At 37.2% G+C, this 16,479-nt stretch overlaps 2 protein-coding genes across 2 annotated transcripts; one reads left to right on the top strand and one right to left on the bottom strand.

Annotated features, from left to right (window-relative positions):
• Positions 1-4,911: 4,911 nt before the first annotated feature.
• On the top strand, positions 4,912-9,021 carry LOC131798557 (beta-1,4-N-acetylgalactosaminyltransferase 3). The gene is made up of 4 exons (XM_059116215.2): positions 4,912-6,112; positions 6,775-7,294; positions 7,994-8,138; positions 8,342-9,021. Exons 1-4 carry the CDS (start codon positions 4,947-4,949, stop codon positions 8,488-8,490), a joined length of 1,980 nt encoding a protein of 659 aa, XP_058972198.2. The 5' UTR covers positions 4,912-4,946; the 3' UTR covers positions 8,491-9,021.
• Positions 9,022-9,594: 573 nt separating this feature from the next.
• LOC131798560 (CD151 antigen) lies at positions 9,595-15,216 on the bottom strand. The gene is made up of 7 exons (XM_059116217.2): positions 15,042-15,216; positions 13,273-13,464; positions 12,815-12,889; positions 11,809-11,907; positions 11,519-11,671; positions 10,963-11,046; positions 9,595-10,378 (listed from the first exon to the last, which is right to left on the bottom strand). The coding sequence occupies exons 1-7, from the start codon at positions 15,120-15,122 to the stop codon at positions 10,325-10,327; spliced, it is 738 nt and encodes a 245-aa protein (XP_058972200.1). The 5' UTR covers positions 15,123-15,216; the 3' UTR covers positions 9,595-10,324.
• Positions 15,217-16,479: the final 1,263 nt, after the last annotated feature.

Raw genomic sequence — 16,479 nt, 5'->3', positions numbered from 1 at the left:
GTTTGCGACCAGAAGCGAAAAAAGGTATGCTAAGAATGCCTGCTCTTAATATCGATCAAAATACAATATCTCCCCTTATTCAATTGGCGTTCATGACTGCTTATAAAACAAGTGGAGAGCTTTGATACCTAATAATCCTCTTTGAATATCTTAATGAAAGGATAACAAATCTCTGACTGACATCATCTGTTTTGCTGTCCCGGTATGTAGGTTATGTGTCTTGGAAGGAAAATGAAGGGAAAAATGCCTGTCATTTTTTAGTCCTGTTTAAAACGTCTCTGTCACGCTTTGCTCCCCCGAGTAGGAAACCGATAAATTCAAAATCGGAAAACCGTTTAATAAATCCATAACAATCAATAATTCCAAATAGGACGTAACCGAACAATCCATTAGAATTGCCCTGAATACTCAAGAGTTGACGTGTAGCTCCTACCTTGTGTCTCGTATATAATTCATCTCTGAGTTGTCCTCGCATTTTTTTTTTGTTTTCTTTTTATGTCCAAAGTACCTTAAGATACACCTATAGTTTAGTTGAGACCAAAATTTACAGCGTTAAACAAATCTGAACCTCTGTGTAAATAATAAACTCATAGAGGCAGAATGATCTCTATCATAAATATATATAAATAAATAAATTTAATTCTTATATAGCGCAAAATTCATTATAAGTGTATGATCTAATGCGTTTTACAATAAATTAAAAAATATCTAAAGAAACCGCAGAATATGATAGTTAGATTACAAAATGAAAACAAAATTATATTTAACAATAAATTAAAAAGAGATAAAAAATCTATATAGTACATAGTCTAAAAATGTTCACACCGTTAACAGTATGCTTGTTTAAAAAGATACATTTTCAGTTGTTTCTTAAAAATATTTACACTACTTACAGCTCTTAGACTTTCCGGAAGAGGGTTCCATATAAATGGGGCAGCTACCGAAAAAGCTCTGTCCCCAGTGGTCTTGGCAGATCTAATTGCCGGGCGAGCTAATAAATAACTAAAATTTGATCTTAAATTATAATTAGAATCGCCTTTGAATAACATAATATCACTAAGATATGCTGGCGCTAGGCCATGGAGAGCTTTGAAAGTCAACAAATTTACCTTGAAAATGATACTAAATTTAACTGGCAGCCAATGGAGATTAATCATCACAGGTGTAATGTGCGAATAAAGGGGTGTATTGGTCAGTAACCTGGCGGCAGCGTTTTGAACGCGTTGTAACCTATTAACGTGTATAGCAGGCAAACCATATATTTTTGCATTACATTAGTCGATTCTGCTTATATCAAAAGCTTGCTCTAATGACTTTGCAGCTTCAAAAGGCAGATATTTTCTTATACGCCTTATGTTATATAGCGAAAAGAAAGCTGATTGACATGTTTTGTTTATGTGGCTGCGAAACTGGAAATTAGAATCGAACCAGACACCTAAGTTCCTGGCTTCACTGACTGATTTTACTTGCGTGTCACCAACCATAAGGCTGTCATTTCTAACTTTGCTAAGTTGCTGGCGAGTTCCAATAAGCATAAATTCAGACTTATCTTCATTCAGCCATAATTTATCAACAATCAGCCACGCCCTTACGGCCCTGATACATCTTTCCATAGCACCTCTTGCTTCCGTCTCACCCATTGAACTGTCTGGCTTGAATGACAAATAAAGCTGAGTGTCGTCAGCGTACGCATGAGCATTATGCAAATGGTTCTTGATAACCTGGAACAGCTTGCTCGCATAAGCAGAGAACAGAAGTGGTCCGAGGCATGACCCTTTAGGAACTCCAAATGACAAATCAAATTTATCAGACAGTACACCATTAATCATGACACGTTGAGATCGAGCTGACAGGTAGGAGGCGATCCATTTGAGCGCATCTCCAGTAACACCAAATGATGTCTCGAGACGGCGTAAGAGGATGATATGGTCGACCGTATCAAACGCAGCGCTAAGGTCAAGTAATACAAGCAAAGACACATGTTGACGATTCATGTCAAGTAAGATGTCATTTACTATCTTAACCAGCGCCGTCTCAGTGCTATGTGATTTCCTGTAAGCTGACATGGGCGTATAATTGGCTGCTCTTTCAGTAATCTTGGACACAAATTGGAGATTACTAACCGGACGTAGGTTCTTGTAAGCGAAATCAATAGTGCCCTTCTTGAACAAAGGGTTTACGATAGCTTCCTTCCAATTGTCAGGAAAATGACCAGTGGACAGAGATGCATTCACCATATTTGTGATCACCGGAAGCAGAACATTTAATGAATCACAGACCACATTAGTTGGAAATGGGTCTAATAAGCACGACTTTTTGGCAGAGGCTCTAATGAGCTCGCAGGCCTCCCCGTCCGGCGGGACAAGATTACGATCAGCAGAACTCAAGCAGATGGAATCAGTATCCTGACTAATGTGCTCTACCTTGCGCACAAAGAATTCGCCGACATCATTTGCAAGCACAGTCTTGTCAAGAAGGACTGGAAAGTTCAAAACATCAGATGTGCCAAGTAGCTTTTTGGCTGCGCAGAAAAGCTTTCTCTGATCGGTTCCATTATCCTATAAAAATTTGGAATAAAACTCTTCCCTTGTCTTGTTCATGAGATTAGTAACCTTATTCCTCTTCCGCTCGAGGTCAGCAAAATCCATAGGCAGCCGCGTTCTTCCCCATTTTCTTTCAGCTTTCCGGAGTGAGCGCTTAGCATCATTAATTTCATTGCTATACCAAGGGACCACAGGCCTGCTAACCCTAGTGCGAGTCCTAAGCGGAGCATGCTTGTCTAGGAGAGCAGAAAGGGTGCTGTTGTACGAGTTTACATACGCCTCTAATTCATTAGCAGTAGTTGGTTTTACTGCTGCGCACGGCTCGGTAGACGGCATATCTCTTTTAAATTGCTCCATACTAATTTACTTTATTTTCCTGTAGCTGGAAGTCTTCACGGAAAGAGCGGGTCTCGGTGGTGTGAGCCAACACAGGACAGCAGCACGATCAGAGATAAACTGATCTATTACAGGCGTGTGCGAGATCAGGCATTCAGACATGCGTGTTATAATAAAATCAAGAGTGTGTCATCGCGATGGGTGGGCTTATCAACATGCTGCTCCGGACCCAGGCCCTTTCCGTGCATCAGAGTCTTGAGGATCGTTTATGTGGATGTTGAAATCGCCCATTATAAGCAATTTTTCCTTGCATAATAGTAGAGACTCAAGGTATTCAGGAAATTCGGCGAGAAACACATCAACGGGAACACGGTGCTCCTCTGAGTAAGGCGGTCTGTAGACAATCACAAGCCGTATGTTATGTGGGGAAGATCTTACAATCCACTCGGAGAATTCAAAAGAGTCGTGTTCACTAGCTCCAGCATTAACCTTAGAAACACCGAATGAGTCACGATAGATGAGCCCAGTCCCCCTCCGCGGTGATCAAGTCTTGAATGGTCAACAATGCAATAGCCATTAGGACATAGCTCAACCCTAACATCCGAGTCATTCCGTGTCAGCCAGTGTTCAGTAATGGCGACTAAATCGACTTTGCGATCAACTATAAAATCAAGAATCCGTGCTGTTTTATTTCTGACAGAATGAGCATTGAGGTTGCATAACAGCATCTGCTGGTACAATCTTATGTCCATTCTGGTAGGACGTATTTCAATCAAATTTCTAGTGTCCCTATCCGCTCGAAGTTCTTGATAAGCACGCTGCGATACAGTCACCGCTATTGGGTTTCCAGTGTTGGGAAGAGCCGTCGTGGTGTCACTCTGCCATTGTCTGGAAACAATTGAACAAGAGCCATTAAGATCTCAGTATGAATTTAAGTCGTATTCTTTTATCGAAAATTCTCTAATCTTCAGAATAGGCTTTCCGGATTCAAATGTTTTCGGATTCGAAGTTTCAACTTTAAATTTCGAATTCATAATCTCCGGAGACACGACCAAAGAGGGGAGGTTTCATTTCGGATTCGTCTTTTTGTGTGTAAACAGCGAACAAGAGAGGGTGTCCGCTTACGGAATAAGTAAATACAGAGATTGACTGGTAGGCATAAAAGTGTCCATCGGTAAAACTGTGCGCTCACGGTAGTGTCCATTGTTAAGCCAAAATGTCACGCTAGTACATTTACATCGGATTTTATTGCAGTGGTGGAAAACTAAAATGATAAAATCGAATACTAAGTAAACGAAACGACCGATCAGAAGGAAAACGAAAACGAAAACGAAAACGAAAATAGCACTGAAAATAACGAAAATTTACGTTAATTATTCAACTCCTACCGGGCCAAATACAAAGTTTCCCTAAGATCTAATACTCTGTAAAATCCTTCTCTCCACGTCTTTCTGCTGTCTACAACTATATGCGAAAATTGATACTTATATTCTTAAACTGAGATAAAATTTTAAAACTTTTCAGTTTTAAAATATAACGTTCGAGTGAGACTCACGTGACAATTTTAGATGGTTCGTTTCGTTTGCTTTCTCTTCTTTTGGTTTCCTTTCGTTTCGTTTCGTTTCTTTTCGTTTCACAAAGTGCTGATTCGTCAGCCCGCAAGGGGCAAATCACCTTCGTCAAAGAAAACAATTTCCACCGAAATCTTAATAAAAATATCATCATTTCTGATTCGATGCGGCAGCCTTATTTCTTCGCTAACTTGTCTCACTTGTGTAAAAAAAAGTAAAAAAGAAAAAAATCGAAATCATCACGAATTTCAAAGAAAATTGCGAATTCTTACCCGCTTACATTAAAAGTAAAAAATTAATATCTTGTCCACCAGTTTTGAAAAAACAGTCGAACCTGTATTGAGGGGGTGGGTGACCGCCTAAAACAGGTTTGACTGTATCGAGATCCAGTCTCGCTCAGGTCTATAGGAGCGAGCTATTTGGGGACTACTGGTTTTCTGCGTCGCTACGTGGAAGCAACGATCCAAAGAATGATTTGATTGTCGTAAGCACAGGAATGACTCTCTCGCCCTTTGTGTTGCTCAGGAGTTGCTCCTCTCTTCGTTTTTGTTGGCGGCGATGTTTCCGAGTTGTTGTAGGTTTAATTGTGGTATGTGTGCTTGGGTTGATGTATCTTACGATAAATGCTCTACGAGACAACTTCCACATCAAGACACTTAAAGTACATAAAGGTTGCAAGCACGAGGCAAATTGTGGAACGAAATCAACTGGCTTCTACAACGCAACAAGAACAAATACATTTACAAGCAAGGGTAGTATCGAGAATCAACATTTAGCAGTTAAGGCAGGTTATTTGAATGTCCACACATGGTTTGGAATATGTGGAACAGCAGTTGATAATTTGAGACTGTGGCCTCATTTTCCATATCTGCCGGATAAGCGTTCCTATATTTGGGGATTTCAAAGAACTCAAGACCATGCTACGAACAGTAATGGCGAAAGAATTTTTGGTTTCGTCCACCCACAAAGAGATGGTATTTACCAATTTGCCATTACTTCAGATGATGCGTCGGAGTTATGGTTGAGCTGCAATGAAAGTGTTGCATTTAGTGAAAGAATCGCCCGTGTTTACTCTCCTGGTGAGTCTGCTTGGACTGAAGAAGGAGACTACCAGAAATATCCTGAACAAATATCTAAAAAGATTACCCTTCAAGCCAATAAGAGATATTACATCGAGACTTTGAGTAAGCAAGGTTCAGGTGCAGCTCATGTGGCTGTATATTGGTCCTTCAATTCTTCAAAGTTTGAAATAATATCTTCAAGGTTCTTGTCCAATTATTCCGAAAGCAAGAATCATGAATCTATTCCCCCGCACGTAGGAAAACAAGGGGTTATCTCAATTCAAGGCATACAAGACTGGATTCAAGAGAAAGGCAATTTATTTCATTTCAATCGTCTCCCACTATTAGATAGAAAATTATACACTAGTTATATTCCAACATGTCCTTACAGTCCGAGCTTTCTGGTGCGAAGAAAACTCCAGCCACAAGAGGCTGCGTGGAAATGGATGGCAAATGAATCATATGTTTACCCAAAAGATGATACTGACATGATCGCGAGTATTTTTCAATCATACTGGAGCAAGCCTAATCCACTGATTGATGAGAGCAGAGTTGAATCGGTCGTCAACAAGTTTATGACAATAGGTTCCTTGCACTCAAGGTACTATTTATTCTGATTCCTTCATCAGCCGTTCAGTAGACAAACATAATTTCGCAGATTTATAACCAATCTTTCGAACAATCTTTCATTTATTTACAGCTGACTTCAGAAAATATCCTTTAATCAGATTCCGCCCCAAACAATGATTGACGAGGAAAATCAGTTCCAATTAACGGAGCGTCATTGAATAATTTTGAAAAGTGTCAATTTTCATTTAATTATTCAATGTTAAAACTGTCTGTCTGTCTATCGTGCGGCCGATCTGAATTCATTATTTCTTCGCAGAGATGAGATAATAAGGTATCAGTGTAACCCAAAATAGGTCATTTCAGGAAAGAAAAATTGTCTTTACTTTCGGAATGATCTCTCATGACAGGAAAAGAGTTATTCTGAGAAACATCTACATCGTACTAGCTCTAATTATCAACGAAGCGGCACCTACATTGTTTTAGGACGCCGATAAGTCTGCATAGGGCCTACCGCTAGAAGAAAAGAGTTAATTTAAGAAACGTCAGCAACGTACCAGCTCTAATTATCAACTGGCTTAAGGCACCTACATTTTCGTTTTAGGCGACGATAAATTCTAGTTATTTTTCGCTAACGTTTTCTAATTAACACGGTGATGAGTAGATCAAGGTTTCTAATCTTATATTTTTCTTCAGAGACTATTTTTTGAAAAAAATTCACAAAGTCATTCAGAAGCCTGACCCCAAGAACGGTGATCGCTTCTTACTCAACCTGGAACTTGGCTTGAACAACACCAATCAAACTTTTCGGTTGTCAGAGCACGTTTACCAACCAAAAGGAAAAGACAACTTGTGCCTTCCTGATGGAATGAATTGGAATAATAGCGCCAAGGTCTACTTCATTCTACCAGTGAAAGATCAAGGAAACTGGGTGCAACATTTTATCAATCAACTTACTGACGCCAGTTTATTAACCAATGACACGAATTTTCACGTAATGGTGATTGACTTTGAGAGTAAAGACATCGATATGGCTAAGGCATTCAACACATCTTTACTCAGCAGCAGACATAATATTATTTCACTGACTGGTAAATTCTACAAAACACTTGCATTAAACAAGGCAGTGCAGCTTGTTCCTCATGCTCATGATATAATTTTCCTAATCGATCTTCATGTTGATGTTCCAGCAGACATCATGGATAGCGTGCGCATGGTAAGGATTTCACACATTGATGTTGTAGAATACCTTCGAAAAAGTTGAGTATTCCGATTCTGTAACATTCATTAGTAATCAGGGACACGAACATTTATTGCCCAAGGGAATTTATAAGGATTCAATGTGAGTAAGCACCCATTTCAGACCCATATAATAGAGTGAGCTTAAGATTACAAGAATTACATGGCTTTTTTAGGGAATAGTAAAAAGCCAATCAACAATCGTATGGATAAATTGAAAAACTTTTACGATCCTGAGAAATAAAAAACGTTTTTGCCCAGTATGCTCCTCAACTAGTTTGGTGGTTAGAGTGAGTAATGTTCAGCAAAGCTAGCTTGCTGCAAAAATAAAATGCATTCATGGCTAGGCGGCGAAGCACAAGAAGGTCTGCAAAGCTCCCACGCGCACCACTTGGCGGAATGATATGTATTGTTCGACTTGTTGAGAACATGTACCTTCTTGTGCATTGCCCATTTGGTAAATTTGATCTCGGGCATGTGTTCAAAGCATTGCTCTTATCAAAACAGAACAGTTTGCAACATCTAATCCCTGGTTTCGTTCTTTATGGAAAGATTTGCTGACCACGAGCTTAGTTCCATGTAATGCGAACGTCCTTTGCCGAGCCCTTAAGGAGATTTCTGAGCTTGTGAAGTAGGTCGGGTAGGATTCCAAATCATGCCTTTTTATTCCTTTTAGAACACCATCGCAGGCCGGATGACTTACTTTCCTATTGTTGGTCGACTAGATTGCGATAGTTCTTCTATAGAACACAGAGGCTTTTGGCAGATGAATGGCTACGGAATTATGGCCATATACAGGTCAGACTGGGACAAATTTGGGGGTGAGTTTCAGGATTTACAGTTTGTTGCATGTTGAAGGCAGATACATGAAACTGTTTGGTCAATAGATTTCTTTGTCTTCTTTGGTAATTGCACCCCCTTCTCTCAAGGTCTGGTTAAGATTCAAATTCACTTTTTGCGCTGTTAATGTTCCCGCTAACTTCTCAATTGGTTTTATTCATCGATCACACATCATCACCCTTAGGAATGAATACAAGGGACTACAAATACCGCTGGGGTGGAGAGGACTGGGACCTACTTAACCGCGTTATGATGTTACCTGTAGAAGTGGAACGGAAAAGGCATCCAGGACTTTATCATCATTATCATGCCAAGCAGAGACAGTGGAACTAGCTTGGTAACTACTGACGCACACTACTCAGCATAAGTAGCAAGGAAAACAGTATTCAGCGGGAGTCGTGGGAGGCTCTCTGATGGCACATTCAAGAGGTTCGCGTGGCATCATGAGAGTTTTGAATTATTTTAAGTGTTTCGCAAGAAAATTAATTCATTCTAGGTCGGTCAGTCTTAAGTTTCACCACTTTCTTTTTTGTATTGGTTGTAATTTTGGTATTCCAATCCCCGTAAAATATCATTACAATCATTGATTTTTCTTTGTGGTTAGTAGTGCAATCAGGTTAGCTTATATTCTTTCTTCAGGGTACTGTGCTGCAGCATTAGATGAGGAATAGGTTTTCACACATTTTTCGGCCATATCTAAAGAGTGGTTTTTGTTAGTGGTTTTTCGTATCTGGCGTAGCACAGGTTCTTTTTGTAGAACCCCCAGTTTCAGGTGGTCTCTTGCCATTGCTTTATTAAGATTATATCAGGATGCGTATGCTAGAAGACTGACTGACTCATCCTAAATAAACTTTTCAAATTGAATCTCGTGTGTGCGTGTGGTCAGAATTGGAAAACTCTCTCTCATGATCGTCTACGTACCCCCACAGATCTCCATGCGTACAGCCCATACATCCTGCATCACACAGGTCACCTTATATATTACACGATGTTGGTTTAAGAACGAGAGCCTAGCTTCTCACAGTTTGAAATTTGAAAAGATTTCAAAAGATTTCAAAAGATTGTTAAAAAGCTAAAAGAAAGGGGGAAAAGGGAAAAAAATATGTATATATGAATAAACTAAGTTAAAAATTCTGAGGTTATTAAACATATTTATCACCTGAAAAAAAAATTATATTAAAACTGTCAATTAAAGAACTTTATCTTAGTTTGAGTGGGATGGAGTTTCATAGTCTTCTCTCTCCACAAGTCTTTAGTCTCGGAGTCGCCAAAAGGTGTAGAGAAGACGATCTTAGTGCCCGTTTACATTTACATTTACATGTATTGGGTCAGTAAAATCGTTAAGATATCATATAAAATCGTTTAGAGGTGCGATAATTTAGTAAGTCACTGATGAAGCACGGCACTGCTACGATGATTTACGAGCAAACAACTGGGGAAAAATAGAAATTTATTCGTTGATCACGGGGTCTGACTCAGAGTGTATAAGCATTATCAACTTTTTTATACAAGAAAGCATCAAAGAAAAACAAATTTATAGATCCAATTAAAAAATAACAAACAAAACAATTTACACAAAATATTCATTGCAACATTTCTATGCACCATTTTACAAACTCATTTAAACTTTACACTAAATTTAACCTAGGCCGAAATCTAAAGAAGGAAACCAACTTTCTTTTTAGCCATAAAATTGCATTGTTAGCCATAAAATTGCATTGTGAATCATCCACATACACCTCTCCTGACTGCTACCCTCAAAAGGCACCTTAAAAACTCTCTACAAGATACAACCATGTTTCAAACTACCAGCTATACTTAATATGCCATACATCTGTAAACACGCGAGTGGGTGAACTTCGCTGTTCCTGCCGTGATGTCAAAGTTGCTGTGTATGATGAGCATTTGCTGAGGTCAACAGAAAGTGCCCGGAACAAAACACGGCCCGTTAAGTGCTATAAACACATCAGTATTTGCAAGATGCACAACTCAAAAAGCGAACGAACATCGAAAATTCTAGGTACTTGTGTTCGTGTACACTTTTAAATACATCGTATGGAGAAGCACACCCTACATGGTTTAAAATGACAATTTTGCAAACGTTTTCCACCAACTAATGTCACTACAGTGGTTGCATATCTGCTTTGTGAGGACTTCAAACGTGAATTCAATACTCCTCCACGAATCGAAGAATACACACAGTCACGATAATTCCTATAAGCTGAGAATGAAAAAAAAAAAGGAAATTAAAAAAAACCATTTTGTAAATCAGTTTTTTCAAAGAAAAATATACTGTGATTCACATCAAATCTTAGAGTGAACCCTATACTTGTTTTATGCTGAAATATTTTGAAATTAAGAAATTACTTTGAATATTTCATATTTTGAAATGTAAGAAATTAAAGAAAACAATTTTGCAAATCAGTTTTTTTTAAAAGAAAAATATACTGTGATTCACATCAAATCTTAAAGTGAACCCTATGCTTGTTTTATGCAGAAATATTTTGTTATATTTTTCTATTCTATGCAGGTACAGTTTGTAAATGGATGAATTGCATTGCAGTGTCAGCCAATTCTAGATCTAATCTACACGATCCTTTAAAGCAATATTCACAGGTAAAATGACAGTACATTGATGACACTGTAAAAACTTGACAGAATAATACAACAATCCTTGATGTAATGATGACCCCGGTACACGTCTGGTTGGCATGTCAGCTGCATGCACAGCAGCCATATAATGACAAGATGATAAAAGATTTGTTTGATTTGAAAACTAATAGCAGTTGTACCCAATAAACTAACCTGTAGACAAGCCACTCCTATTCCAACAATTGCAAGAATGAAGAAATGTTCTTGAAAGAATTCTTCTACTTGTGTCAAACAGCCCTAAAACAAAGACTTTTGACTTCTGGAAATCCACTTTAACAACATATTAACACAACCAAACACTAAAGGGACTGACAGTTCCCTATTTAAACACAAATTGACATTTATAAAGCATAAAACAGTTAGAGTAAATCTAACACATTAAGCCAAAAATCCACTCATGTCTCCTGAACGAATGGCAAATTGTGTTGACTGAACAATGTAGTGCAGAGTTACTTTTTATTAACTGTTGAAAGACTTTTTTTTTCCTTCAGCCAGAGATCTTTTCTCTATAGAGATGAGTACGTGACCAGTTTCTTACTTCGCTAAGGGTAAGAGGGATGAATGAGTGCCAATCAAATCCTCACAGAGGACTCAGATTATTCATTCTCTGCAAATGGCACCTTTTAATTCATATCATTGTTCAAGAATCCCTAGTACTAGATGCAATAATGTCAAAACATATATAAATAGTGTGCTCTTTACACTGTACCTCATTATTGATATTTGATGGGTGCATTCTTTTGCCACACCCCTCAGAAACTGTTTTACAGCATGAGTCGGGAACAACATTCTCATTTCCATCCCTTTGCTGCCATGATGTACCATTCCAACTCTTTCCACCAGTGTCACCACAACATCGGTTCTGAAGTAAGCAAGGAGTAATTAAAAGTGTTGAAATACATCATCTACAATCATTTTCATGAACTGAACATGAAAAGACTGCACAAAAATATTTATGAAGAACTTGACATTAATTTTTATAAAGAAAATAACACCAACCTCTTGTTGTAGCGTATCAATTGAATTAGTGACAGCATCATTCACACCATACTGCTGGTTCATTTTCTCCTTTATTGATGTTTGTATCTCATCTTTTATCTATAAACAGAATGAAAAAATACTAAAATATACACATGGATGCATTCTGACACCTCCCTTGGATGGTCTGTCCCAAAAGTAAAAAGTAGCTGCTTGCTGTAAAGAACAGACAATAAATAAAAAGGGAACAAGTTCTTAAAATGAATGAAAAATTGGCTGTTGTCAAAAGATGGCTACTTCAACAGCTACAAATGATAATGATTTATAAAACAAATTTTATAAAGTTCATTGAAACTATAAGAAAATTTATGCGCTTAAAAGTTCATTTCAGTGATTTAAGTGCCCAACTTACTGTACTGTGATTTGCAGAAGTTCCATTGTATTTGTGATGCTTTTCTATAACTATTGATAAATACAAGTTAAGCACTGCAAAAATTTAAGCTTACCCCATCCTCTAAAATCTTGGTAGTTATAATTTTACCAAGCATGTGCATTAATTGTTTCCAAAATCAAAAACATCCAGAAAAGTCTATATGGTAGGCATCATGGAGTGCAAATTGGAGAGGAATTTTAAAGTAAATTAAGATGCTGTTAATTCATACCTTAACCCTTTAACTTCTAAGATCTGATTGGTAATTCTCCCCTCTAACTGCTACGCATATCCATGTAAATTAGTTATGAGAATTTGGTGTTGGATCAAGACAACAATGTCTGCCTGATAAGTTTGAATATTCTCATTAGCTGTTTGCTGGATAATGTAAGGATACTAAAGGGAGAAGCTTCATGTTGATCATGTCTAGGAGTTAAAGGGTTAAGATATCTTTAACTACACAAAATATGTATCTTTTATTCTGAATAAATGAGAAAAAGGCAACTTTCTTTAAACTCCAAACACTCTGACTGATGCTCAAACAAAAACTACTGAGTCTTAATACAATTTGCTAGTTTTTTAAAAAAGTTTAATTACCTTGGAAGAGTAAACAAATGCCAGAACTCCAATAGCTAATTCCAGGATGAAAATCAAGATCACCATCACTAAAAACTGTCAAAAATGAGAAGACATAGGCAAGTTAGTTATATTTAACATTCAAAAACTTGGGTAGTCTGTAAAACCAACAAAACTTTTGGTTCTGAAGTACTGAACTGCATAGGGAGCATCTTAAACTACATCAAAAGAAATGATTCCTTTAACTGCCAAAAGGTTCCAAGTATAAAAGCATAGGAACACACTTGCTTTGTTACTAAATATAACACTAGTAAATCCTCTACCAATTGCATGATTATCAACATATTGGAAAATATTTTCATCTCTATTTAAAACTTTACTGTGACTAGTTCACCTCTTAATTGCAAAAAATTATAACTTTGGCACACAACATCATAACTTTATCATCATGAAACAATAGAATCCACCAAGAAACTCACTGAAATTAAGAAAAAGCGATTTTCTTTGGCTGCTCCCAAACACCCTATGATCCCTACAATAACAACCACAACTCCAGCTGCAATCATAAGACCAGGAATAATGACATATATATCACTATCCAGCAAGCTCTGATAGTCACTTTTGTACACCATGATCCATATTCCAACTCCCATAATACCAAGTCCTGCAAGCTGATAACAATTAAAGAATTATGAATTAAAATTAATCTGTTACAGGAAAGTAAAGTTCATCAAAACACACCATTACTATCACATCCTCTTTGATAAGTACCCAAAAGGAGTCAAAGGAGTCCTTGTGTGTTTCTTGTCCCCCTTCTGGGTTGAACAACTAATAGATTCTAATGGTGAGTTACTGTGACAGTGTGTAATCAAACTAAAACAAAATTCCCAATCATGATTGGTAATCATCAGCCCAATATGAATACTTATCAGACAGTGTATGCATCATGCTTTAACCCTTTAACTCCCAAGATCTCATTAGTAATTCTCCTTACTATCTCCTATACAGTTCTTGTGATGATAGTTTGGAGGATTTAGTATTGGATTATCTTATAATCCCCTAACTGATATTTTTCTTTATTCTCATAACTTGTCTGCTTGATATTGTTTTGATATTGTAAGGAGAAATTCTTTCTTGGTCACTTATGAGAGTTAAAGGGTTAATTGGACAGTGGACGCATCATGTCTATGTAATTGGACAGTTCAACTACCATTACTGATCAAATTGAAATAAGCGAAATCAGAGAATCATTCAAAAGCCTTTTTTTTCCAATTTCATACAATTTCTAGTAACCTTAAGCAATGATTACTATCAGAATTTGGCCGCAATTTTGTAAGTATACCATTTGCCAAAACATTCCCACAATAATAGTGTTTTTTTTTTTATTTGTGTGTTGTATCGTATTTCAAGTATTACTGAAAAGGCACTACAAGGAAGGGGGGGAAGTAGTTTGTAAATGGGTTCAAAATTAGTCAGTAATATTATTGAAGAACACAAACACTAATTTCGATTTCTTTCTGTAAATTTGCTATAATTTACTGGCCACAATTAAGATAAGTCAATAAAAAAAAATGTTTCCAATTCCAGTCAAAGAATAGACAAAGATGCCCCTCTAGATAAAAATTGAATTCCGCCGAACAGAGTGAAGGAAAACTCATCACTTTGATCAGACAGGTTGAAGTGTTACTGTTACTGAGAGCAGTCAGTATTCTAAAGAGAATGACACTTTCTAAAAATATGGCTAAAATTCAAAATATGAGACTTAAGCTTATGAAAATTTCTGGATGCTACTGGTTTATTCAGGATACATCCGCAATAAGCTATATTTATCGATATCGTTCAATGGTTAGAACATTCTTTTATTTGAAATCTTTGAGAAAAAAGGGTTCTAGTCATATCATTTACTCTACAAACCGAAGAAAGACACGGTTGAACAACCACAACATATGATGAAATAAAACTCATTAAGTCACGGAAAGGAAAATAAAAGGCAGCTGTTGTCCAGTTGATCAATACACACATCATCTTGAGAATAAAACGTAAGCTTATTTTGTGATCATATACGTTGTCTAGAGGACTGACTCAGGCAGAAAGATAAGGGGAATTAACTATGTTGTACATGAATGATTACTCGTATTTAAAAATACCACATTAGCGAGACATCTACAAGAAAAACCAAAATACAATTACGTTAAGCTGGTTGTACTCGAGAAGTTGGGCTGCTGGTTGGCTGATCAGAATTACTTACCCAAAAAAGGAAACTGAACACGAAGAACAACGTCTTCATGCAGACGATGTTACAAAATCCCTCATTTCTTGCCTTCATCATTTTCACGTGCGATAGAATGAGAACAGACAAAACCCACAAGCAGTACAACCGGAGGAAATCGGTAAATCTCGAGAATTTAGATAACTATTAATCAATGCAGAAGTTCATAAACAACGGAAGTAGGCGTGAGGGTCGTCATGTCAGGCAACAACCAATCAAATAACACATCTCATTCACGTGACAACCATGGAAATAACGCCTTACGAAAAATCAGGAAGATTGGACAAGTGTGAAATTTTGAACAGGGAATTAAATCAAACTATTGACAAACTCTGAAAACCACGAACATGATAAATATTTCTTGAGTTTTTCGGTGTTATGACCATTCTTGATGGATGTCAGAACATGTGAGTAAATAACAAAACCACAAGGTAAATGAGAGTTCCTCTCGTCACAAAAACTATCGAGGACCCTTCCTACTGTTACAAAACGGTTCTCTTAACCTCACTTTAAATGATATAAGTGATGAATAAAAAAAGCGAAATAAAAACAGGATAAAAACATCCGACACAAACATGAATAAATCATTGAAAATCTCGTTCAGTATCATAAGGCCCCTCCCAGAAACCACACCACTGAAAACGAAAACACGCCATGTTAAATGGTTAACTTAGAAAAGGTATTAGTTATAAAATACGAGTGCCAATAAAAAGCTCTTTGTATGGTCTCTTCTCTGTAAAATATCTCACACGCGTGACTATTCTAGGGGCCAGTAAAATTTCTGCTGGGTCAGTGCATCTACAAGTGTCATAAACAAGGATGTTCAATGCGCCATAGCTGAACCAAATTTAAGCAATAAAAATTTCTTAAACTGATCGGTAATGAATGCTAGGGTTTGGTGAAATACACCATTGAACTTTTTTGCTCATATTGAAACTACTTCAACTCACACATGTGTCACGTGACATATTTTTCCAACAAAATTTCGAGGGCTTTTCAGATGTATCTGTTATCAATAACAAAATAATGAAGCATGATTCGAGAGAGATAACGACTAATTTTGAAACTATACTTTTGAACATTGTAACCACTCTGAAAGAAGCTTGACACATTCCTTGAACTTAGAGGAAAAAGGAAAGTAACGACCATGAGCTGGTAGTCATCCAAAATATTGAGCAGTGAATCACTTTCCTTCATGGACCGGCTGAGGACATTTCATTTTGTAGTTTTTAATAAGCGTAGTTTTTTTTTCGAAGAAGACACACACCTAGTTAGTATCTGGATTTTTCTCCACTGAATCCAGCTTTTGATTTTTTATTGCATTTCTATTTCAAGCGCCGGCTCTCAAGATTATTAGTCAAAGGAAGCAGCCTTCACAACAAGAGTTTTCACATTTTCTTTTAGTGTGTTCTACCTA

The sequence above is a fragment of the Pocillopora verrucosa genome, chromosome 8, assembly GCF_036669915.1.
Source record: "Pocillopora verrucosa isolate sample1 chromosome 8, ASM3666991v2, whole genome shotgun sequence".
In the NCBI taxonomy this organism is placed as follows: domain Eukaryota; kingdom Metazoa; phylum Cnidaria; class Anthozoa; order Scleractinia; family Pocilloporidae; genus Pocillopora; species Pocillopora verrucosa.
This window is presented reverse-complemented; position numbering and strand designations above follow the sequence as displayed.

Coding starts and splice junctions, on each gene's coding strand:
- LOC131798560 (XM_059116217.2), bottom strand. CDS start 15,122: ATGATGAAGGCAAGAAATGAGGGATTTTGTAACATCGTCTGCATGAAG. Junction 11,908..12,814: donor CATTTGTTTACTCTTCCAAG/GTAATTAAACTT, acceptor TTCTGTTTATAG/ATAAAAGATGAGATACAAAC. Junction 11,047..11,518: donor CATCAAATATCAATAATGAG/GTACAGTGTAAA, acceptor TCTTTGTTTTAG/GGCTGTTTGACACAAGTAGA.
- LOC131798557 (XM_059116215.2), top strand. CDS start 4,947: ATGACTCTCTCGCCCTTTGTGTTGCTCAGGAGTTGCTCCTCTCTTCGT. Junction 7,295..7,993: donor TCATGGATAGCGTGCGCATG/GTAAGGATTTCA, acceptor TATTCCTTTTAG/AACACCATCGCAGGCCGGAT. Junction 8,139..8,341: donor AGACTGGGACAAATTTGGGG/GTGAGTTTCAGG, acceptor CATCACCCTTAG/GAATGAATACAAGGGACTAC.